This window comes from Accipiter gentilis, chromosome 32 (assembly GCF_929443795.1).
Source record: "Accipiter gentilis chromosome 32, bAccGen1.1, whole genome shotgun sequence".
Classification (NCBI taxonomy): Eukaryota; Metazoa; Chordata; class Aves; order Accipitriformes; family Accipitridae; genus Astur; species Astur gentilis.
The window spans coordinates 6,394,263-6,419,580 of record NC_064911.1 but is presented as its reverse complement, the minus strand read 5'-3'; the positions used below and the strand labels follow the sequence as shown (position 1 = coordinate 6,419,580).

At 40.9% G+C, this 25,318-nt stretch overlaps 2 protein-coding genes across 5 annotated transcripts in view; one reads left to right on the top strand and one right to left on the bottom strand.

Annotated features, from left to right (window-relative positions):
* TTC3 (tetratricopeptide repeat domain 3) overlaps window positions 1-25,318 on the bottom strand; it is a 255,764-nt gene that overhangs the window by 164,245 nt on the left and 66,201 nt on the right. The gene's annotated exons all lie outside the window — the stretch shown is intronic.
* On the top strand, window positions 709-23,818 carry VPS26C (VPS26 endosomal protein sorting factor C). 4 transcript variants are annotated; one of them, XM_049835285.1, is made up of 8 exons: window positions 709-855; window positions 8,393-8,536; window positions 9,803-9,952; window positions 13,292-13,372; window positions 15,384-15,458; window positions 21,000-21,150; window positions 21,496-21,648; window positions 23,312-23,818. In XM_049835285.1, the coding sequence occupies exons 1-8, from the start codon at window positions 799-801 to the stop codon at window positions 23,392-23,394; spliced, it is 894 nt and encodes a 297-aa protein (XP_049691242.1). In that variant the 5' UTR covers window positions 709-798; the 3' UTR covers window positions 23,395-23,818. The 4 variants fall into 4 exon arrangements, with proteins under 4 accessions (XP_049691242.1, XP_049691245.1, XP_049691244.1 ...); XM_049835288.1 differs by lacking the exon at window positions 709-855 and adding an exon at window positions 7,256-7,545; XM_049835287.1 differs by lacking the exon at window positions 709-855 and adding an exon at window positions 7,256-7,570.

Sequence of the window (25,318 nt, the reverse complement as noted above, 5' to 3'; positions counted from 1 at the left end):
GGCATAAATTTAAAGACCGCGACGCCTTTCCTTATCACCCATTGTTACTGCGCGAGTTACAAGACGGCCCACGGCCGCTACCACAGCACGGGAGCGGCAGGGCCGCGGGCGGGGCGGCCCGCAGTCCGACACGGACACGGACGCGGACACCGGCCGCCGTGACGGGTGCGCCTGACTGGGCAGTCTCTCCCACACAGCGGCCCGCCCCGCCCGCGGCGAACAGCTCACCCGCCCCACCCAGCCCCGCCCCGCCAACGGACCGCGCGCGCCGCTCCCGGGCCAACGGCTGCGCACGCGCCGGGCCCCTTCCCCCGAGCTCGACCGTTACGGCTGAGGCGCCCTGCGCATGCTCCGCCGCCCGGCGGGCACCGCCCACGGGTCCCAGCGGGCCAGGCAGCGGCGGCGGCGGCGGCGGCGGCGCCCCCGCCCACAGCAGGCCCCGCCGGGCCTCCGAGCACGCCGGGAGCTGTAGTCCCCGGGGCGTGTCGCCTCACCCGCTTCTCGGCTCCACCCGCCTGTCCGCCCCCGCGGCGGCGGAAAGGCGCCGGCATGCCCGGCGGGAAGGCCCCCACCCCTCCCCCCGCCCCGTTACCTTGACTACCAGGAAGCGGGCGGAGCCGACCGGGAAGCGGAGTCACCAGCTGAGAAATGACGCCGCTGGAGCCCCGGATGTTCACGGGACCGGACCGGGCCCCGCCCCCACCCCGCGGGTGGCTGAGGGAGGCCTCCCTCCTTTGCGGGGGCCGGGTCACGTGGGGGCGCGCCGCCACGTGACAGCGCCCGGCGGCGGCGGCGGCGATGGGCACCGCGCTGGACATCAAGATCAAGCGGGCCAACAAGGTCTACCGCTGCGGGGTGAGTGCGGCCCCCGGCCCCGCCCGCCAACCGCCGCAACCGCCGCCCTTGCTGCGGGCCCCCCGGGTCGGCTTTGAGGCCGTCCGCCGCGGGGCCGGTCCGCCCGTCCTGGCCTCTGGCTTTCCGCTGGGACTTGCCCGGCGGTGCCGGGAGCGTGCCCGCCTGCCGTGAGGCGGCGGGGCGCTTCCTCGGAAGGCCGAGTGATCGGCCTTCTGCCGTCTCCCCCGCTGGAGCGACGGCGCCCCGCTTCGCGCCGCTCCTCGCCGCGGTGGTGGGGCTGCGGCGGCAGGACTGGCGGGCTGCCGCCGCTCGTCGCGCAGGGGCCAGCTCCGGCTCTGCCCCTGCTCAGGGCTTTCCCTCCCCACCACCTCTTCCTCCCCCCCTGCCGAGGACGCCGCGGGTTCCCGCTGGCCTCCTCTGCCAAAGCGGTGCTCGGCTCCGGCACGCCCCTGGGATTCAGGCCCGCTTCTTGTCCTTCCCTTTTCCCCGGCCAGCGTGGCCGCACGGCCGGAGTACCGCTGACCTGCCTCTGGGGAGGGCGGCAGGGCTTCGGGGCGGGGGGGGAGGAAGGAAGGAAGAAGGAGCGAGGCCCCCTGAGACACGGCAGCTCGGAGTTCACCTGTGGGGTAGCGTCGCTTCAGCTGTGCACGCTCGTGTGTTACAGCAGGACTGGTGCTGTCCTACCGTATGCGGGTGCGGCCACTCTTAGAGTCTTGTCCCGTTTCTACGCTCTGCGAGAAACCTGAAAGTGTCTTAAGATGTCGTTTATACCCGAGATGAGATTGCCTTGGGCGGGAGCAGATCTAAAGGGCTTTTTTTTTTTCACTGGGCAGGACTCTGATTTCTTAACTTTTTTTCACTGACGTCGTTGTTGATAGCGATAGAATGATTGTGCATCCTTCAAGTTTTGCAGCTACTTGAAAAAATGCTGTGCCTTTTTTCATTGTTGAAGACTTCAAGCGCAGTTAGGGAAAAAAAAAAAAAAGTAAAAATCACCTGGCTCATGTTTTCAAGACTTATTTTCATCACTGTTTGTCCAGAAATATTGTATTGTTTAAGCAGAACTTTTCAGGTCTTTTTTTTTCTTTTTCTTTTGCTACCCAGCTACACACTTGTATTATAAAAATCTAAAAATCCTTTTCACACACAGCTTTCCCATAGTTTGGCTGTTACAGTGTATAAAGCATGTTTCAATGTATTGAATGTTTTTAATGCTGGAAAACTGCTTTAAATGGATTTGAATGGAAGGGTGTACAGCATCTGTTCTGCAATTGTCAAATCATCTAGAGAATAACTTTCACAAAGCTAAACGATCAGTTTGTGAGCAACACATCCCTTTAGGAATGGTGTTGTAGTGGTAAAGACTACTTTCTGTATCTTGCTTTCACATTGTTTTGTTAATGCACATCATTAGAAGGATCCGAGTTATTTATTTCAGCATCATAATGTTGTGCCCATTTTCTGTTTCTTCACTTGGCTTGCTTTATATCACTCTAAACGGGATTTTTATTTTTTTTTAATACATGAAAGGGATATTTCTTCTGTCTTTAAGCTGAAATTAAATAAGGTATTTATGGCTTGTAAATCTGTCAGTATTGTTTGTTTGCTTCCGCTTTAACTCCATGTGGAAGGGCTTATAATTTTAGTTCATTAACTAGGCCTGAAATTTGGAGGTCTGAGTGATGTGAAAACACAGTGATGAAAGAGCTGTATACTAGAAGTACAACATAAATTTTTAATAGAAATTTCATAAGCACAGAAAAGAATTACAAATCTCTCTTTAATTAGGCATGGAATATATGCAGGTTTGTGGGGGTTTTTTTTAGAAGTTTACTGATTGTTGTATCCTTCAGTGACGGTAGCTATGCTAATAATACCTTTGATCTATGGCAGCTTTCATCCCAAAATACACTTGCATCAATGCTACTTGAAAATGAAGGGATTCCTTTAGTAAAGACACTAGTTCAGCCCAGTATATATATGTCTAGCTATCCATTTGAAGGCAATAGGCATACTGTGGCTAGATTTGATCTTTTGTTTTCTGAACTATTTAAAGCTGCCTTTGGATATGGAAGAAGGTGATGTCTAAATTATGCACTGGCATTAATAGTCTTGTTGTTATGCCTATTACATTATAATAGCACAAAAAATTACTAAAACATTACTGAGCTTTCGAAGTGATAATTTGCCCAAGACCATGATTAATCCAGCGTAACGCCACAATGCCACTCACCTCCCTAGCCCTTTAATTTCTGCCGCCTTTCTTGTGCTGACAGGATTGGCTATGCAATAAGCCAGATCAGGGAAATGGATAGTTTTTGGTTGACGTGACAATCAAGAAAAGTAACTAAGACTAATTTTAAAATCTGTCTGTTGAATCATGGTCATCCTTTTTTGTTTTTCTTATGAATGTCTTCTTAAGTAGAGTAGAACAGATAATATTTAACAATCAGTATCAGAATGGTCTTGTGCTGGATGGCCTGCAGAAGAGAGATTAGACATAACTGGATGAACGAAATAAAGTGGGGTGGCTGAAGAAGAGTCTAAAAGATCTCAGCCTGTGATTTTAGGTGACAATAGACTAAAGAACTGGTAATGGCAATGGCTGCTGATTCTTCCATTCAAGCTCTAGTTTTGTACCTCTTGAGAGTGCAAAGTCTGGGTGCAATATTCAGGGATTTTTAGCAATTGGCATCCCTCGATCTGTTGCATGTATGTCAACCAGCATCTTTACAACTGTTGAGTGTATTTGCTATGCATCACATTCCCCCCAAGAGGGAAGGGATGAGTGGAAACAAATAGAGGAGACGCCAATATTTAATAAGTAACTGTTCTGAGAATCTCTTAATGGTAAATTCCATACTAAATAAAACCTTGAAGGTGCAGGAGTTATTAATATAAACTTCTAGGGAAGAACTCTGAAAGCTAACAAACTTACCTTTAATTTTATTGAAGAACTGAATTTGAGTCGTTAGGGGAAGATATTGTTGAAAGTACATATGAGAAGGCTGGTGAGTGGAGAAGATAAGGGTGTGTCTAAAGTAAATAGCTGACCAGGAAAATTAAGGTTGAAAAACTTTTTTGCTTTTTGTAAGGTCAGAGTGATGTATATGTTTCATCATAGGCTTTCCCCATCAGGCCAATATCTTTAAAATTTCTCTTTGGTGCTGAAATATCATATAACAGAACCTTCAAATACTGTTCCCTGTTGTCTTGGCTTGGGTCAGACTACTTCTCATCCTGGTACGGTGACCTTGGTTATACTAAATCCAGCTCAATTCAAGCCTTTTTTCATTGTTGCAAAGCAATCTCCTACGCCAAGTGGAAGTTACTTCACTTCCTAAAACTTTCTTTAGTTCTAGGTAGTTGAGTAGGCAGCTGTTTTGTTCTTTTTAGTTGTTCTTTGCTTCTGCATTGACTGTTCTTTTTTAATTGGGAGAAATTAGACACAAAATTTGTAAAATAGTCATGCATCATGCAAGCCTGATATTGTGTTCCTGCTTTTAAAAAGGAAGTTGGTTAAAATAACATGCTGTGATAAACAGTAAGCAATTTCTGTATTCATTAGTTATAATCATCAGAAACTGGAGGAACTAAGCAAACAAAGACCTTTATTTTGTCCAGACTTCAATTTGAGAAAAGCTGGTTTAAACAGATTACTTTAAGTTGTGAGTAAAAAAACAAGTTGGCCACTTCTTAACCAAGAGAGTAGTAGAAGTGTTAAAAAAAATAAAATTGATAGGGGATTTAAGAACAAAAAGGCAATAAAATGGATCCTAATAGCATGTCCTATAATAGCAAAATAAGGCTTATTGCAGCAAAATTGTGTTTAAGTTCCTAGGAACAGAAGATCTGTGTTTGGGAGACTTTTTTTTTTTTTTTTTTTTCTTTAATTGGATGAAGAATTCTTGAGCCATTGAGGCTCATTTAATAAACTCTGGAATGCTAGAAGAATGAAGGGACAGGCACAACTAATGATGCGTTTTATTTAGAAAACCTAAACAGGATGACTGGAGTAACTGTGACAGTCTGAGATTGATAATTAAAAGAATTTAAGGCTGAAAGGCCTGAAAAATGCATTATACAAAGAAAGGTGCCATAGTTAACATTGGCCAAGACTTTTAATGACAAGGGAGTCCAAAATATACGTAAGTCAGAATTTGCCCATAAGGAGGCCTTTTTCTAAAAAAGCAAACTAATTAGTAAATCTGAGCATGAGGTTTTAAAGCATCTAATGACTGGTTAGTTGGGTATAGCAGACTTTTTCTATTGCATGGGGTCAGTTTCTTTCTAAATAATCAGAATACTTAGTTAAGATTTGCAGGTGGCTTGCATAGAGGAATAGATGTAGAAGAAAATGATCAGGAATATTTAGTAAATGTGACTTATGTGAACTTAATGTGGATTTTTAAATTGCCAAATGTTTGCCCTTTGTCCTGAAAGTGAATGTCTGTACTGTGGAAAGTGGAATCTAAAAGGAACCTAAGGTGTCTTGTTGGTAACCAACTGACCATGGACTTCCGTTCTACCAAAATAAGGAAAAGCTTAATCCGTAGATGGATTCTAGTTCCAAATGGAACTAGAGAAATGTTAGGCATTTCTGTATGGCATTAGGTATGATGTCCTTTGCTGTTGTTAACACCTCAAAGTGTGATGACAGATTTCAAGTGGTCTTGAAAACCTGCTTTGAGGTTTGTTTGTTATTTTTTCAAAGCTACCTTGCATTTGGGGAAGAAAAAAAAAAAAGGCTAATTTTTCTTATCTGGGATGCTGTCAAGTGATTAGATACAATCTGAAAATACATAATATCTAGGTAAAATTATTTTTCTAGCTCCTGAATGTGGGAAACAGTCAGGTTGGAATTAGTATATATTTTAACACTAAAAGTAATTTTTTCCAACTATTTATGGGATGGTATATTGGGTACTTTGATCCTTCCAGTCTTTACATAAGTTTATAGATACTGAATAGCTGTCTATTTCAGTCAGAAGTCTAGATGTGACTTAGGACTCTCAAGAAGAGGTTCTGTGATGTGTGTTATGTACCATTTCATGTTATTGATTGAAGATCGTTCCAAATTCTCCTCAGCCAGACTTGCGTAACTCTGCTCCACAACTAGAGAAACGAGGGATTGTGCTGCTGAATCAGATGAAGTAGGAGTTCATCTTAGTTTGTGACCTTGAAAGTGACTGAAACTTTGAAAGTGTCAGTCTTCCTGGCAGTTGCATGCGTGTATCTGAATGGTAAGGAACTGACAACAGAAAGCTAAAAGGCTTGTTTGGGATCATTAACAGTCTTCTCACAAGAATATTTTGTTTGCAGTTTAACATATGTACCTTGCTTCTCTGTCTGTTTCACATAATACACTGGCCTTCCTGTGCATGGATACTCTGTTTAGATTAATAATTCTCTGTAGAACTCTATTAGCTTAGTTCCATCTTGTCAAGAGGAGCTCTTAGTAAGGGAGAAGGTAAAAAGTGAGTAAGAGCAACTAATTGTAAGTTACTACGTAGTACTGTGTGCTACTACTGTAGTTCATGGAGATTAATTTTAGTGGTGACTTTCTCTATGCCTTTAGTCTTGTGGTGTTAAAAGTAAATGAACCCCTTTTGATATGGACTGAAAACAATACTAGTTTAGTACGAAGTGATGCCACGTAACTTTAACAAGTGGTACATGTTTGCAAATGTTTTGCAAAAGTAAAGTTTTCTCATAAATTGTGTGCTAACCGTAAGGATTAGAACATCTTGGTATGCATATGTTCTTCGATTTGTACTTTTTAGAAGGACAGGTATACTGACACCTTTCTTTTTAGAGGGGACCCTGGTTTTACACAAAAAAGGACGAAGTAGCTCTTCTCCAGAAGAGACATAGCCGACTTCCCGCCACACATCAAACAGAAGTATAATCTGATTGCATATAAACAGTTTTAAGAAAATATTACAGCATCTTTTTCGTGATACTTCCCATCCCCCACACTAGTGACCTTTAAAAGTTTTTGTTAGGAAGTGTTTTTGAGGTGTTTATTTATTTCTTAAGAGACATTGAATGTTATGAGAAAAATGAATATTTAACTTCAAGTAATTCTTCTCCTTTCTGCCCCAAATACATACACCCTTATCGTGTGAAAGTATGTAGGCAATAGCTCTGGAATAGGTTGTTGCTGTGTGGTGGGAGACTGTTCTCATTTATTAAAGCGGTTCGTATGTTCAGGATTGTCCTTGCTTCTTATAGTTCAGCTGTACTCATTTTTCAAAGCAATAACCTAATTGCTTGTACTAATTAAAGCCTGTTAGCAAAGCAGTACAGTATTTAGGTCAGCTTTTCTTCACTGTCCTTTTGTGCTTGTGCCTCCTGTTCCTGGCATTTCCCAATTGCTGCAGGTCCTCTTTTCAGACTTGCAGTGTGTCAGCCTTCGTTGTGATGCTTGATGTTCTACTGCTGTCCTGTTCTGCTTTAAACTGCCTGACCCATTTTCTATATTGTCATCCTGTACCACTAGTAAAGACAAAAGGCTGGCAAAATTCAAATAGCGTCTGTCAGAGATGTACATAACTAGACTGGTTTTAACTGGCTGAGTGTAGGGTGGGCAGTCTGAATTATCCTTTGGTTGGAGTGATCTGTAGTTTCGTGTCTAGTTTGCAAGCCTGGTGAAGGTGCAGAGAGCATTACCACTGAGCAGAAGAGAAGGTTAGCCCCAAGAAACTTTCTTCAGGTTCTCAAATCACTTGCTGCTATTTCCAGATGTGTATGAATGTTTGACGTGGAGCTCTGGATTGGAGTGGATTCTCTGTTGTAAGAGAGGGGAAGGATAAACTATGGGGTATGTAAAATGAACTGTGTATTGCTCTCCTGCAGCTAATCTTTTTTTCAGTGTTAGAATTTCTAAGTTAGTACTTCCAAGATGCAGTGTTCATGTGCAAATACAGTTTTGTAGACAAAACATTCTTAATGGGGTAAGTGATGCATCTCTTGAGTCATACAACTTGTGCCTTCGATTCATATACACTATTTCCCAGGTAGCATGGAATTTGCTTGTGTAGCAGAACAACTATATATTTATTTAAAATATATTCCACTCCACTCTTGAGGTGTCTCTTATCCGCAGCTTGGCCATTGCTTTTACAGTTGTGCCTTCTCTTTCATCTCCCATGGCTGACTGTCTCTTCATAGAAAAATTCCTCCTGGGATTTCATTCTAACATGTGAAATGGAACTTGTCTGATACCAAGTGACCTGTTAGTTGTTTGTGAGGATATTTTTCATCTTCCTGGAGGGGAAGATCTTGAAGCTTTGGAAGGAGATTGAAGCTCAGATTAGTACTTCTGCAAGGAGGAGGAGAATATTTTTAAAGAAAACAAACTATAAGTACAGAGGTCTCTTCCTCACATTGCTTTCATTATCAGTATTTGTCTTTTCTGACAAGGTTAGACTGTTCTTTGGGAACAGTTTTCTTGAGTTTGAAAATCAGCATGCTGTCTGAGTAACAGCTGTAGAAGAAATTTATTTAAACAAATGTTTTCATTTTTTCCTATTAGGAGGTTCTTTCTGGAGTCGTGGTCATAACAAGTAAGGACACAGTCCAGCACCAGGGTATTTCGTTAACAATGGAAGGATCAGTAAATCTGCAGCTTAGTGCCAAAAGTGTGGGTGTGTTCGAAGCTTTCTATAACTCTGTCAAGGTAAGACCTGCGCACACGAATATTTTTAGCACAAAACCTCTGTCTCTTTTCTCAACTCTTTCCTTAATGGCTCTCAGGCAGTTATAGCACTTCGTGGTATGTAAATGATAGAAAGCAGAGAAATGCTCAGCATTATCTAGTGATTTATGAAGACATTTTGGAGGAGGAACTTGCCCTGATTGGAGAGTTTTCTTTAGGGCTGAAATACAGTAACATAAATAGTGTGATTATTGGACAATGCATTGAAGGACCATGATTTAAAGAAAAATAATATTTTTTTTAATTTTTTTTTGCAAGTGACTGGGTTTAATTGGACTTTTGTGCCAGATCAGTTACTATCACAATAGTTTCTGCGAAGATCATTGAGGTTGTGTGTTGCTAGGCATGATACAGGACCTGTACAGATTTTCTGTGGAGTACGAGGCTGTACAGAGACTGTTTGACTGCGGAGCTCCTGGAAGGCCTGTGTACTGCTCTCCAGGTTTGGAAGTGTGCGGTTTGGAATCTAGCAGGGCAAGTTATCTCAGGCTCCATACAAAAGTGGCTGTACTGATTGAAGCAAGACTGGCTCTATCTAGAGGCAGTATAGCTACATTTGCAAAACAGTTTACTTAGGATAGCCTCGGTGCAGGGCCTTTTAAGGTCTTCAATTATATCATAGTTAATTTGTTGACAGTATGAATAATCTGCCCATGAATGATTGAAAAACAGAGAAAAAACAGTAGAAGCAATAGATTTTCTTATTCCTGTCTAGTAGAGGGAAAATAATAGTAAAAGTCCAGAGAGAAAAGAAGTGTAATCTTCAAGCAGGCTTCCCCAGTCGAATCATAGTTAACCATTGTTCCAGTGAGAGACCAGCCCTAAAGATAGATCTTTAGGGTGGGAAAGGGCTGGGAGGAAGGTAGGAGAGAATGGCTAACTGCTCAACTAGTACACATACTTGTTGATTCCTGCTGCTACTTTTAAGGTTTATAATTTAGAAAATGGAAGTCCACTTTCCAAAGCACTTGAGGCTCTGCTGTTTAGCTTTCTAAATATGTTTGGTCATTAGTGTGATACAACTATAAAATAGATCACAAATTGTTTTCTTGAGGAAAGCATTCTTAGTATTTCTCTTCATTGTCAGACTGGAGAGCTGTGTGTCATGAAGAAATAGCTGAGTTTCTGGAAATTCAGGAAGTCTGTTATAGTGGATGCTGTTGGTTCTTGAAATGATGGGGCTGTCACTCTGCTTCAACCTAAACCTCTTAATATTTATCTTTGCAGCCTATTCAAATTATTAACAGCACTATTGAAATGGTAAAACCAGGGAAACTTCCTAGCGGCAAGACAGAAATTCCATTTGAATTTCCATTGCATATGAAGGGGAACAAAGTTCTGTATGAGACATATCATGGTGTCTTTGTTAACATTCAGGTAAGGCAGTCATATCTGTAAAGAAAATCTGAAATTTTGTAATCTGTTATTCTAAAGCATCTCTTATTCCATGGAAGCAGAGGATAAAGTTTTATGATAAAGTTTTCTTTTCATGGTGCAACATGTTCTTTTCTCAACTTGAAGAATGAGCAGAAAGTTAGAGATCCTTTGAAGTAAGTAGCTTTTAAGCTTCCCTATATTAATATAGCATTCTTCTGGTTTGTCCTGTATTTTCCAGATATAACTTAAGTTTAAAAATCATGGTACATGTTAACGTTTTCAGTACTAGTTTGTAGGTAGTTTCTAGTTGCCTTTTTCAGTTCCAGTTTCTAGGAGTCAACACTTTCTACAGGTGATAACACTTCTTAAATGTGGCGAAGGAACCATCCTGAGATCTCGGAATCCCATCACTATAATGTTGCTTTGAAAAAATTGTTGTGATGTCTGTTCCCTTTTCTTTTCCAGCAAGTTTGATTTTTTTCATTGGAAATAGTTGATGGTAATGAAACTGATCAGATGCAACATGGGATGTACAAGAGATAATTAAAAGCATACTGGAAAGAGGGGCTTTGGGTTGAGAAAGGATAAAAAGTATTTGCCACGCTTGTTAAATCTTGCACAGTTGTCTTACAGGGTGATGTTTTCATCTAGTTGCACTTACCATTTTGTAAATAATCTATATAGTAGTACACACCCAGATACAAGTGTGTGTACTGTTAACCTAGTACCAGTGAGACTTTGTTAGCATAGTAGACAACTAATTACTGCTAATAATAGTTAAATATTTAAAAATTAAGTGTACTGACTTACCAGATCCATTTGAAGACATAGGGATAAGTCCTGTGTGAACAAAGCTATGTAGTGTTCAGAGCCTGTTTTCCTGCATTGATTTGTGAGAAGTGTCCTCTTAACTAGAGGAAGTCTTTCCATCGCTCTTTCAGGCCTTCCATATGGAGTATGGAAGTAAATCTTTAAAGAATGATGGCATAAACAGAACAGTAACAAGATGTCTTGCCTGAAATACCCTGTCAGTACTACTGTAACATATATCTGATCCTTCCTTATGTTGTAGACAACTACATCCATTCCCTTCATGAAAAAAGACTGCACCACAGTGTCCTTTCATTCAAAAGAAATGTGGCTGAGTAATTTCATAATGAAGACTCAAGCCAAAGTGTTGAGAGCTTGTAGGATCTTCAAAAATATGAATGGTTTGCTTTCCTGTGGAGATGAGTGGTAACGTTTCCTGCCCAAATCTGTATGTACTATGTGCTTGTAACAATATTGTGGAAACACAGTTTTGAAATTTGACCTTTTTTGATTAAATATTGTTTTACCATAGGTGGGTTCATTTGTTTGGGGTTTGGTTTTTTTGAAGGAAAGCCTTCTTCAGCCTTCTCTTGAATATATTGTGTTAGACAATGCTTTTTCTTACTGAGGAGTGGTTTTTTTTTTGTTTGGGTTGGTTTTTTTCTTAAAGGAAGTTGAAGGAGCCACTAAATGCAAAAATTTTCAGACCAGTGCTGATAAAGAATCACTGGGTTATAAAACCTCTCCCCCACCCCCTACCTGTGGCTCACTGATGAGAGTATTGGATTTGATGACAAAGTATAAAACTTAGTTATTTAGTTGAACTGAAGGTCTTATTTTACAGTCTGGGATTTAAAAAAACCCTAACAAACAAACCAAAAACCCACAAAAAAAAATCCCACCTACTAGCCTATCAGAAGTAACTAAAAGAAAAATTCCCTTCTTTTTTGTCTACATTCAGATGTTATTTTAAGTACTTCCCATATCTTTTTTGCAGTCTTGGCTTTCTTCCTAATGTAACATCTGTTGTTTGTGGTAGGTATGTCAAAAATGGTGCAAAACTGGTTGAGTTACTTTCTGTAATCCAGATAACTTGCCAATGATCAATATCAGTTCTTTTAAGGTATACTTTAATGGTGAATATTTGTTTTGTTTTGTCATTCCCTCTCATCTACATAGCTTCTCTTTACAAGCTGTAAATTAAAGGTTAATCATTAGATTTCAGCCAACCTTTGAGAGTCCTGCTCTCCTGAAGAGGAAAGTGTAGTGCTGAGGTGCTGTTTAAGAAACACTTGCTAGACCTCTGTCCAAGTCTTGTGCAGTTTAAAAGCAAGCCTCTCTTTCTTGATCTAGGTATTAGTATGTTAGCTGGGGGTTCAGTGTCAAGATTCAAGTCTCTGTTCTCATGCAGAGACTTTCTAATTAGACACTTGACGGGGAGGCTGTGGGCCAAATTGCAAGGCCTGCGTGGTCCTGCTGCCTCATTGCACTGTGTTCCCTGGTCTGAGTGAAGCGTGGTGCAGTAATAGAAGGTTCGCTCAATAGCGATCAACTTCAGTGGAAACCGTAGTCTGTGATGGGGAAAGGGATATGCTCCCCAGTCTTGTTCTTCCATGCACGTTCAGGTTATGTGCAGAGAGACACTATGAACTAGAAGTTACGAAGCTGAGTCCCTAGTCTGTGTGCCTGTTTTTGCCAATTCCTCGTTGGTAAAGAAGGAATTAAAACCAAACCAAACAAACCAAAAAACCCCACCCCAACAAATTCCCTGTCTTGTGAGGACATTGAAAGGCTGTGATGCTGAAGTGTATGATTACTCTGATAACCAAGGTCATATTATTTTTCAGTCGCTGGTTTATTGCTCCCTTTTTAGTGGAGAAAAGGCAGGAAATGGCAACAAATTTTTGAACAGTGAACAGCAAAATCAACCTTTTTGCCTGACTTTACAGCATGCTGCTGCTTTTAAGTTCAGCTATATGGTTAAGGACAGTTCCCCATTAAATATGCGTATAACTGTTACCACTATTAAATTCAGTCTTAAAACAAATTTAAAATTAGAGGGGCTGTGAATATATCCTATTGATAATCACTTATCCAAAGTATGGTGAAAAGCAATACCGTAATCACTCTTAACTGAATGAAATTTGGATGCTAAAGCCATACAAGAATACTATTCTCCGTCAGTGAATTAGTCCCTCAATCTCATAGGTCGTTACATAACACAGAAGATATGGAAAGCATTTGCAAATGACTTTGGGGCTGGAAACACGAAGAAAAATCAGGTTTCATTTGGGAACATCCAAATTCATTGTATACCTTTTATCTCCTTCCCTTCTCCCCATCACTGGTATGTATGTTGCCTACTAATCCGTTCTGAATGATGCCTTAAATATTAATAACAGTAACATTCTGCACACAGGCAATAAAAAGATGAAAAGTTGAGAGAGAGAAAGGAAATCTTAACTAAGGCTCTCTCTTTTTTTTTTTTTTTTTTTTTTTTTTTTTTCTCTGCCATCCTATTCTTGCCAGTATACTCTACGGTGTGATATGCGACGTTCTCTGCTGGCAAAAGACCTAACTAAGACTTGTGAATTCATTGTCCACTCACTGGTAAGTGTGGTTTGCATTAACTATACAAAGTGAGACATCTTTTTATTTTTTTTCCACTTTAAGTGAAGTTTGGCAGTAAGGCTAGAAAACCAAGTAAAACTATGTAATTTGTAATAGCAACATACAGGATATGTATGAGTAAAGGAAGCTAGCCTCAAAACAAAACTATTCAGAAGAGCTAGGGTGTCAGTTGCTTCTGATTAGAATAACATATCTCTTTGTACTATTTTCTTATAATCAAAATCCTCCTTTCATTTAAAGATGTTTTTACACTGCACTGAGATTACTCTCTTATTCATCCTTTCAGTTCCAAAACAATCGTGTGGTTAGATAAATATGACGTTCTTCTAAACACTTGTTTCAGATTATCTGAGCATTTCTTAGCCAAAGGTTCTGGGCACCCACAATGCCTGTCCTAGAAATGGGAGTTAATGGTGAAGAGAAAACACCTGATTTCTGTTCTTCAGATGACTAATTATGATTTAGAGCCCTAACTCTAAGTATCAAAACTGGGCCTGCATCAAGTTGGAAATAAGAAGCTTGTCAGCTCAATCACCTTTGCTGTTAAGGAAGTCCATGGTTGGCAATATGCTAAGATAAGTAGGTTAACAAATATCCATATCCTGCGGTTAGCAACATGGAGACAGCCTTTCTCCTGTGGAGACATCATTGTGGGATGAGATTTGACTGTCTTACAAGAAATGCTTTGCTGCTTGTTATTTGAAGTTCTTATATCAGATTGTTTTTTAGTTTATATTGACTTGTACTGATGTCCAGAGCATCTGATGTCAGTACAGACTGTGCTGGCCTAATTAAGTATCTCTTTTTCCACCCATAACTTGCTAGAACATACTGTTTGTATCATTCCTTTGAACTCTAACAGGACAGTAAAATATTAGACTCTTTTGTCTTACTTATGAATAATGGTGGAAATACGTTATTTTAGTTCTATAGTACCTTTTCTAAAGATTTAGCTAGGTGGTATAAAGAACTCCTGTTGGTAAAAATTTCATTATTTTCTAAAATATATTATGCTACGTTTTATTGGTCCATTATTACATTATAAGTAAGCCACACTTGTCAAAATAGTGAACAAATTACATACTACGCAGTTTCCTGGTTTTATTTCTTGTTCCCACTACAGCACAAGTCAGTAAATCATGAACCTCTCAGGGTGAATTAATGAGGGTTTACTGAACATATAATTCTCACTGTCAGTGCTCAACGTACCATTTCCCTTAACCTTATTCTTTGCCAGAATTTGTCACTTATGGGAAAATGCAGTCAATCTTTTGCTAACATCTTCCATCTTGCAGTTGGGCAGCAGAAGTTATTTTGAATTCTTAAGTAGTGAGGGTAGATCCTAACTAAGAGTTCAAGTTAAGCTCATTGGTGGTGGTGTGCTCTGCCATCTCCCACTTACATAGAATTGGGTCTCTCATAATTGATGCTGTGCTGGCCACTTACTCTAAATATGTAGGGAGAAGACAGCACACCTCACCGAGATAAGAATGGAGAGAGGTCAGTGAATGAAGCTTGCCTTCCTGATGCAGAGTACAGGCTGCCATCTCGGCAGATGTCAGGGTCCATTCAGCCACTTACTTGTGGTGCTTACTTGGTTTTGTTTGCTGCCTTTTTTTTTGCCCCCCCCCCCCCCCCCCCTTTTTTTTTTTTTCAGTGTAGGTAGAGCTTATGCCACAAACTGACAAATGGAGATCTTGTCGTTTACTGCAATGGCAAACACAAAGTAACCAAACATTGACACAGTTCTGTTTCTACAATTCAGATTTGTGATGTATTGTGACTTGTATTTAGACAGTATCGTAATGTTATTTAATGACAAAGGCAGGAAATCTGAGGGTTTTTATTACATAGGTGCATACTTTCAGTATGAAGACAGTCCTGAGAACTAACATGTGCAACAGTTGCTTGACTTTGTTGTCTTTTTTAATATTCTCTCTGTGTGTTTTGTAAATCATAGTTTACAGTTTAACTCTTTCATTACTTGTAGTCGCAGAAAGGGAAACTGATGCCAAGCCCAGTAGACTTCACAATTACTCCTGAAACTTTGCAAAATGTTAAAGAGGTAAGGGTTTTCTTTTTACTTTATTTTAAATGTAATGTTTGTGTGATTGAATGAAAACAAGAGGAATGATTAAATGCTGCCCTGCAGATAATCAACTTTTTTTCCCCCTTTTCTCCTTTTTTGCTTCTGTAAGCAATAAAGTGATTCTGCCTGATCTCTTGTGATAGCCGTGACTAATGTAAGGTGGAACTTTGTTCAGTAATGGTTAAACGTTTTTATTATTTTTCTGAGTGAAAGATGGCAGTGAGGTAAGGGAAAACATTCTGTACCATGTGTAGCCAAGATCCTTTAAAAATGTGTATTTTGATCCTTGGTTATGCCTTTTTTTACAGTCCCTTGTGGCTTTGGGAAGCCTGTATGAACAGTAGTAGCTGTCTTGGCCATTTAGCTTTCTGAACACTGGTTTCTGTTTGTCCACTGAAACCTGTGTTCTGTTTTTCCAGATTTTCCTGTTGTGTTCTTTTTGTTAATAAGACTACTTTCCTGCTTTATGTCTCCCTTCTGCATCCCCAATTTGTCTTCCATTGTTCTTGGTCCCAGACTTCTGAATTTAGACCTGCTCTTCCACTTGTTTCTCAAAACAGACCTCCTTAATCAGCTGTTTGGTTGGTTCATGCTATTATTGACCTTATTCCACATATTCTGTGAATCATTGTGGTTGGAAGGGACTTCTGGAGATTGGTAAGTTCAGTCCCTGTGCTCAGAGCAGACTCATCTAGAGCAGGTTGCTCAGGGCTATGTGTAGTCAAGTTTTCAATATTTCGAAGGATGGAGACTTGCTACCACTTGGCAATGTTACAGTGTTTGACCACTCTCACAGGATTAATAAATAAGTAAATTAGAAGTAATTTCCTTTATTTTGATTTGTTCCCATAGCCCCTTGTCCTTTCACTAGATACTACTGAGAGGAGTCTGACTCCATCTTCTTTACTCCTTCCCATCAGGTATTTCCCCCTGAGCCTTCTGTTCTGCAGGGTGAACAATCCCAGGTCTCAGCCTCTTCTTGTAAGTCATGTGCTCTTAACCATCTTCAGCAAAGGCTGGACTTGCTCCAAGTCTGTGTTTCTTGTACTGGGAAGTCCTGAATCGGACACACTATCCCCAGTTTTGTCTCACCGGTGCTGAAGAGATGGGAAGGATCGCCTACCTCAACCTGTTGGCAACATTTTCTAATGCAGCTCAGGATGTTGTAGGTCCATTTGTCCAGCCTGTTGAGGTCCCTGTGAAAGGGCAGCACAACTATCTGGTTCACCAACCACTCCTTCCAATTTTGTATTATCTGCAGACTTGCTGGGGATGCACTCTGTCCCACCATCCAAGCCATCGTTGAAGATGTGAAATAATACTGGTTCCAGTATTGACCCCAGTCACTGGTGTACACCACTAGTGACTGGCCTTCAGCTGGACTTTGTGTTACTGATCACAGACCTTTGAGTCCAGCGGTTCAGGCTGTTCTCAGTCCACCTCAACGTCTAATCTGTACATCTAGTCTGTGCTCCATCAGTTTGTCAGTAAGGTTGTTAGGGGAAACAGTATCAAAAACAGTGCTGAAGCCAACATAAACGGTATCCACTGCTCTTCGCTTGTCCACCAAGCTAGTCATTTCATCATAGGCAGCTATCAGGTTGGTTAAGCATGATTTTGCTTTCATAAATCCATGCTGACTTCTTCCAGTTACTTTCTTGTCCTTTATGTGTTTGGAAATGGCTTCCAGGGTTATTTGCTCCAATGCTTTCCCAGGGATTGAAGCAAGACTGACGAGCCTGTAGTTACTCAGATCTTCCTAACTGAAGATAAGAGTGATGTTTACTATCTTCCATTCCTCAGGAACCTTCTTGTTCATGATAGCCTTTCAAAGATAATCAAGATTGGCCTCACGGAGACGTGGGTCAGCTTCCTGAGCACTTGTGGCTGTGTCCCATTAGGTCCCACGGACTTGAGTATACATCCAGTACTTGACTGTACATCCAGTCTGTTTAAATGTTCTCTAACCTGCTCCTCCTCTAGCAAGGATAACTCTTCCTTGCTCCAGACTTTCCTTGTGGTTGGAGGGGCCTGGGATTCCTCAAGGCAAATCTTATCAGTAAAGTCTGAGGCAGAGAAGACATTAAGTACCTCTGTCTTTTTCATGTCTGTTGTCACTAGGTCCCCTGCAATATTCAGTAGCAGGCTGACATTCACCCTCGTTTTCCTTTTGCAGCTGGTGGACTCGTAGATTGCCCCTATTTGTTGCCTTTCATGTCTCTTGATTTAACTCCAGGTGGCCTTTGGCTTTCCCAAAACCATCCCTGCACACTTGGATAGTGTTATGTTCCTCCTGGGTTACCTGACCCTACTTTCATCTTTTGTATCCTTCCTTTTTATGATTTTATGAGTAGCATCTTGTTCATCCATGCAGGTCTCTTCCTACCTTTGCTTGACTTCTTGCATGTTGGAACAGCCCATTCCTGAGCATGGAGGAGGTGATCCTAGAAAACTAACCAGCTGTCATGGCTGAATTCTAAATCCAGCTGAGTTAGAGGATGAGCAGGTTGTGTCCAGCAGCCTCTTGTGTCTCTGGAGACTGCTGCACACTGAAAGCATATGTTTTTCCAAATATACGTATCCTGGTTTCAGCTGGGATAAGAGTTAATTTTCTTCCTAGTAACTGGTACAGTGTGTTTTGGATTTAGTGTGAGAATAACGTTGGTAACACACTGATGTTTTAATTGTCGCTAAGTAGCGCTTATCCGAAGTTAAGGATTTTTCAGCTTCCCATGCTCTGCCAGCAAGCAGGTGCACAAGAAGCTGGGAGGGAGCACGGGCAGGACAGCTGAGCCGAACTAGCCAAAGGGATATTCCATACCATAGGACGTCATGCCCAGTATATGAGCTGGGGGGAGTTGGCTGTGAGGGGCTGATCACTGCTTGGGTATTGGTCAGTGGGTGGTGAACAATTGCATTGTGCATCACTTGTCTTTTCTGGGGTCTAATTTGTCTCTTTTTGTTATATTCCCTTTCATTATAGTTATTATTGTTATTATTTTATTTTGGTTATTAAATTGTTCTTATCTCAGCCCATGAGTCTTACTCCCCCCCCCGATTCTCTCCCCCATCCCACTGGGAGTGGGGAGGAGTAAGCGAGTGGCTGCATGGTGCTTAGTTGCTGGCTGGGGTTAAACTATGAGGATACAGTAACTATTCTTGGTGGTAAAATTACTTTTGAGACTACTGCTAAATACTAAGCTCTCAGCAGTCTGCTCTTCTTATGAACCACGTTTCCGTATAAATTATTTTCTGTTTGTTCTTTCTCTTCTGTATCTTGATACTCTACTCACTGGCTCAGCAAAGACTCAGTGGTGTACATCTTGAGAAAGTCCTGTCCATTAAAAGCTATTTCTTAAGTTTAGTAGCAGACCCTGTGCCTTTCTCTATTTCAAGTACATATCCACAAAAGTAGGTTCTACAACTTCTGACATCTCTGATCCAGCAGATCTTGGTATTTAATTGTGGAGCTCTCTAAAGAATGGTATTGAACATATGGTAGCACAAGCAGTGGCGTTTTTTTTTGTTTTTTTTTTTTTTTTTTTTATTCCTCTCCCTGTCTCAGAAGAATGTATGGATCTGAAGTGACTACCTGGTGGACAGGTAGAAAAAGTCACTGCTCTGGTATATTTAAAATATTAAAATTTTAATTTCTGCTTGTGTGGAGATTGTGACTGAACTATAATTTCTAGTAGACTACTAGAAAACCGATTAGGAGGTTTGCAGTAGCCAAGCAAAGCACAAAAACGTTAGATGAAAAACCACAATAGATGTGCTTGTATGTTCTTGATTCTCATTTTGGGGGGAGGATTATGAAATAAAGCGTAAATTATAGGTCCTATGAGAGAAGACCTAGCTAGGATTAAAATATGAAGAGTACTGACAAGAGTAGTAAGGTTCTAGGGGAAATATACCTTTAAAAAAAGAAGTCTTGTAGACTAGGATTGAGGAAAATGGCCTCAAGTTCTTGTTCCACAAGTTCCTTTTATCTCTGTCTCTTAGGTTCCTGACCACTATACTTTGGGGATAGGTATATGATGTCTGCGAAGCATGGAAGTTCGTGTTTACTAATAGTGGTGATGAGAAGAACCTGCAAGGGATCATACAATAAAAAAACATTTTACTAATGTATTATTAGGAGTCAGTATTTCATAGGGTGGTTTTGTTAGGGATGTAACTTCTGTTATTTAAGCTAGAAAATGCCTAAGTGAGGTCACGTTTACTAAACATATGAAAATTCCTCTCTCTTTATTTCCCCCAAAGATTTGTTTGGAGTGGAACAGCTAAATTCTGCAGAGGTGTTGGGTATCTGAGTGAAACAGTTTAAATAATAGCTGAGGAGAACTTTTCTGCCATTGCTACTGGCAGCCAGGACTAAGAAGCAAAACAAACAGATTGGGAGCAAAAGTTTGTGACAAGAGTTGGTTTGGAAGAAGGGGAAAATCAGTTACATGGGCAAGGAAATCCGAAGCCACAAGCAAGTATGAACAGATGGTTGGAAGGTAGGGGCTAACATCAAAGATGTCAATAACAAAAAATTAAGGAGGGAGAGAAGAATAAGGCTTGCAAAAGAAGGGGAAGGTTAGAGCAGGTTGCTTAAAGAGTTTGAAGAAAGTTGGATGGTGAAGATACGAGCTGAAGATGTGGGTAGAAAACTTGACTGTTTCAGTATGCCTCCTGCCAGAACTTGAAATGTAACTGGAGCTTCTGGCATACGAGTTTTTCTGCTGGCAGAGAGTATCTGTGATGCCTGCTGGCCTGAAAAAGGGGAGGGCAGGGGGAGCAAACCCCCTGCTTTGGTCTTTTATGGAAACTGATTTATAGACTGTCATCCTTAATCAGCTATTCTTACTGCTCCTTCCTTAAAAAGTAGGAAACATGCCTGCTGTTAGGAAAATTTTAAAAGTGTGATCCTGTATTCAAATTAAGCTCTTTATTAATTGTTCTTAATCAGTGTCTTGGTACATAAGCAGTATGCTACATCTTGCATTAAATGAAGATTTTTAAACGCCTGTCTTCCCTCCCAATAGTGGCCATGAGAGAGAAACTTAAGAAGGTGGGAAAATCACTGAAATGATAGACTATATTGTAATCCGTAACAAAATGGGACTAGAATGCAGTTCTGTAGGGCACTGCCAGCTGATTTAACTTGACCATCCTGTTAGTTTCTGCCAGCCTGACTGCTTCACCATGCAGTTCCCAACTTCTGGGTTAATTGTATTAGCCAAGTTTTGCCAGTTCATCCCAGGAAAAATGCTCCCATGGATGGAATGAGTAGGTGGGATGTATGTCGGGGGGAGGGTAGCAAGAGATATCTTAATGCATCTGCATAAGGATGCATATTTAAAAGAGTTATATTATTTATTTGAGGCACTTCTGAACTTCTGAGTTCTTAACCTGGCAACTTTTGGGGATTTCCTGTATACTTTGATAACTCTTTCTGTAAGGTATTTTTTTCTTAGCCTGCTGTTACAGCTGTGTCTTTTTTTTTTTTTTTTCCTTCCCCAACCTTTCCAGAGAGCTTCACTTCCAAAATTTCTCATCAGAGGTCATCTCAGTTCTACAAACTGTATCATTACACAGCCACTAACAGGGGAGCTGGTAGTGGAGAATGCGGAGGCTGCAGTCAAAAGTATTGAGCTGCAGTTAGTACGTGTGGAAACCTGTGGTAAGTTCTCTGTAAATGGAATGCGTGTAGACTGCAGTAATTACTACTTGCACACTTTCAGCTTAAATGTGAAAGATTGTCAAAAGCCATGCAGTTAAAAAGACTTCCAAAAAATTGGTTTGCACTTCAGGTGGAACAGTCCAAACATTAATTTAAATAATCTCTGTGATCTTTAACTCAGAGTGCTAAGGTGAAAACTTGCAGGTCAAAGGGTAAAATGTTTTGCCCACACATACGCTACACCCCCAACCCCCGTGTATCTTTGTTTTAAATTTTGGCCACTGCCTTCTCTTCTCCTTCCCTTCCCCTCCTCTCCTCTCCCTCTGAATTTCTCGTTTTCACCAGGGTGCGCAGAAGGTTATGCCAGAGATGCCACAGAGATACAGAATATTCAGATTGCTGATGGGGATGTCTGCCGGGGCCTACCAATTCCTATATACATGGTGTTTCCCAGGTTGTTCACCTGCCCTACCCTGGAAACGACAAACTTCAAAGTTGGTGAGTGTGTAGGACTTTATGCTGTGTTGGTGTCTTTCATCTGAGATAAGTTTCTAGTTTCACTTTAGCTTCTGGCAGGTAATGGGCTGAATTGCTGTCAGCACTGCAAGAAGAACCAAGGGCATCATCCATCCATCTCCTTGTAGAGTTTTCCTGAACAGGATTGCAGTCTGCTGTATTTCATACAGATTGGGAAAATACAGCCCAAATACTTGTAACTAAAAACAGTTGTGCAACTATTAAGCTACTTCTGACCAGTATAATTACATGGTAAAGGGACAGGAGAAGCAGTGTAATGGCAGGTAACTGGTTTTCTGCCAAAAAAATGATGTGTGATTAAACATTTCAGTAATAGTCCAAGAATACAATGCCAAGATGATCCCTTTTTTCTTTTCATCACCAGGGAGAACCCCTCTTTCCATTCCCTCTCCTTTTTGTTTCCTATTCTCCTGCTGTACGGAGTCAGAAGTAGTGAGTTTAGGCTGTATGTAACATTGTTTTTCTTGATCTACACCAGCTGCTTCTTCCTGCTTATTGCTGCCAGAATCCAACATTTTCCTTAACAAACACCTGAAATTTAGGATTTTCCTCACTTGTTCAAATAATTACTGCAAAAATTCTTTTTGCTAGGCTGTTTTTCTTTCCTTCATCCTGCTGGAATCTGTTGGGGTTTTTTTTAGTTTTGTTGGGTTTTTTTGGTTTTTTAATTTTATTGTATCAGATTGAAGCTACAACTCCCTGCCTTTAGGATCTTTCCCAACTGAAGTCCCTCCTACTTTTCTGCTGTGTATCTTGGACAAATGGGGACAGCTAGTTTTTTCAGCTTTGCCCACCTCTTTATCTGTTCCCCCAAAAGCATTTTTGCACATGATGTGTGCAGTGGTTTTCTCCAAAATAATATTCCTGTCTACTTTTTGCCATTTCTAGCTATTGAATAGTAATTCACAGTGACAAATGGCTACTGTGAGAGTAGTATCTACTTTTACTTATAAGAACAGTCTTAATATAGTTAGGAAGATTCTAAAAAAGGACAATTATTTTTGGTTTATTCTGATGTCTGGTTCTCTTCATTTATTAACTCTACCTGACTTCATGTTCTGTCTCCATTTAGGATCAATTACAGATCTGATACTGATTTTGGTTTTAAACAACGCAATACAATATCTAAAGAGTAGATTTTATTTTATATTTTTTTAGAGCTTGCAGATATATCGTATGTTGGTGTTTAATTTCATAAGGCCATATATAATGCAGGATTCTAAGGCTATGTTACTTGCTGACAGCAGGGGAGGAGTCTGTTCCCCAAGTCTCCCACTTACATACTTGTAAACAACATGTATTGGTGTGAGGAATCTTTCCCCAAACATTTTAATCTTAGATGCCTGAACTGTGCCTGTTGTCCAGAAGACTATGTGTCATAGTTTTTCAGTGATACCAAAATGAATCCAGAGGAATCCCAAAGATAGAATGAGCCAAGGTTCTCTAGGAAGGGTCCATGGTCTGGGATGCCTGTGGTGAGGTTCTGCCTGGAATACCATGTTCATCCCTGCCACAGGAAGGTCCTGTGAAGTGCTGTGTCTGAGAGAAGGGAGTGCCTGCCTCTCACCCTACTGCTACTGCTCAGATTTATATGGAACTTTTTTTTTTTCCCCCCCCGTTCCAGAGTTTGAAGTCAACATTGTTGTCCTCCTGCACGATGATCATCTCATCACAGAGAACTTCCCGCTGAAGCTCTGCAGGATGTAAATAGCCAGAGGAGAAGCACTTTAGGATTTGCCTCTGAAGAATTTTGTCCTCTTTCAGTAAAGTGAAATTTTATCCATGTCTTAGTTAAACTGAAAACACATCACTTCCTTCTCCCTGCTGGTAGTTTTGTGCTTTCAGTTCTCTAAATCTTGTAAGACTTTGCCTGCCGTGCGATAGCCTAGATGCCAGCCAGCCAGGGAATCATTCTGACTTGAACAACCATGTTTTCACCAATTTTTTTCAAACAAATCCTGAAGGAATTCTCATTTTGTTTTGTAATACTTGTTCCAAATTCCTTTAAAGACCTCTTAAACCTCTTCAGTCTGGTTATACATGGTGTATATATACTGGGGGGAGGGTATGGGACTTGTAATATAATACTGAATAGTGTCTTTGCAGGTATAATAAATGGTGCTACAACAATGCAAGGTGGTGGTGTGGGATGAATACTGCACGCTGAATGTGAAATAACATCAAGTGTATTTGGGTCAAATGGGGAATATGAGTTGGTACTGGAAGAGCACTTAGTTCTAAGTTGTTTTGCATGTGGTTTTTCCCTGGGCTCTTCCCTGGATTAGAAAAAACATGCCCTTACTTTATCTTTGTGAATTGTGTAAAATGGCACTGAAAAAGATCAGTCAAAAGTTCTTAGGTTGCGAATATACTTATTGTTTGCATTATACCATCTTCCCTTTTATAAGAATTCCAAAGCCCAATTTTGATGGGGGAGGGAAGTCTGTCACATGACAAACAGCACCACTGAACTGCTGCAGCCCCAGCCTCTGCTGACGGAAAAACTGCATTAAAAACGTGTAAGCTGTGGCACCTTGTGCCTTCAGGACATGATTTGTCATTATATAAATAACCATTCAAAGGGAGACAGTCACTCTTTTTAAGTAGGTGGGTTAATATTGTCACTTTTTCAACTTAACGTATCAGTGTAAACGCAGGAAAGTAATAAGTTAAGGTAAATACATTAAAGTGTTTGTAACTATACATCTTAAAGGAACTATATAGGAAAACTATTTCAGCAAGAAATAACCTTCCCAACACGAACAGGGGGTAGATTTTGATGTTGTTTTAACAGAACCACCACAATTTCATTCTAATTGTGAGTTTTCCATATACACTATTATGTAGGGTGGAGACAGGCTAAGTATATAAAGTATCACATAAAGTGTAAAGATAACAACCTCAACAGGCAGAACTAAGAAAACTGCCAAAACCAATTTCCTTTAGCTTTATCCAGCAACATTGCCAAGCAGGAAAATGTTATTCTAGGTTTGGCCCTGGTTCATCTGTACTTTAGGAATAAACATCTGAAATTCTTATTTCAATGTCTTACAACAGTCTGGGGCAGGTGGGGAAGCTATTTACTAGAAATTAACATGACTCTAAGATCAGGAAATTGCACAGGATGATTTTTTTTGAAAACAAAAGCCACTCTTTAGATCTAGTCTACTTGCTGTTGTAAGAGTGCCACCTGCCTCTCAAAGTGTCACTGTCACCTCCCACCGTCAGAAGTTACATGGAAGAATGGACTTGGAGGTATCAGGCCCCAGCATCCAGAGTAGATCAGCTCCAACCTGCTCAGTGGTACATACAGTACAGGGTCCAGGGCTGCTGTCTGCTCCCAGGCTTCCTTTCTAAAGCTGTGAATGAACTGTCTCTGGCAATCACTAAAATCCTTCTGTCTTACAGGAGTCAGGGAAGAAAAAAGGAACACCGATCAAAACCCTTGCTTATTTGGGAACCTGGGGTCCTGCCTGTACTGTGGGAGTGGCTGATAATGAGCAAGTGCATGTAAATACCAGTTCAGTGCCAAGAGCATGCACCGTTTGCGTAGCCAGCTTACCCTTGTTACCTTGAGGTGGGCTATGTTCTGTTCGGAGAATTTTGTCCAGTACAGCAGGTGTGGAACAGC

Coding starts and splice junctions, on each gene's coding strand:
- VPS26C (XM_049835285.1), top strand. CDS start 799: ATGGGCACCGCGCTGGACATCAAGATCAAGCGGGCCAACAAGGTCTAC. Junction 8,537..9,802: donor CTTTCTATAACTCTGTCAAG/GTAAGACCTGCG, acceptor TTATCTTTGCAG/CCTATTCAAATTATTAACAG. Junction 9,953..13,291: donor GTGTCTTTGTTAACATTCAG/GTAAGGCAGTCA, acceptor TATTCTTGCCAG/TATACTCTACGGTGTGATAT.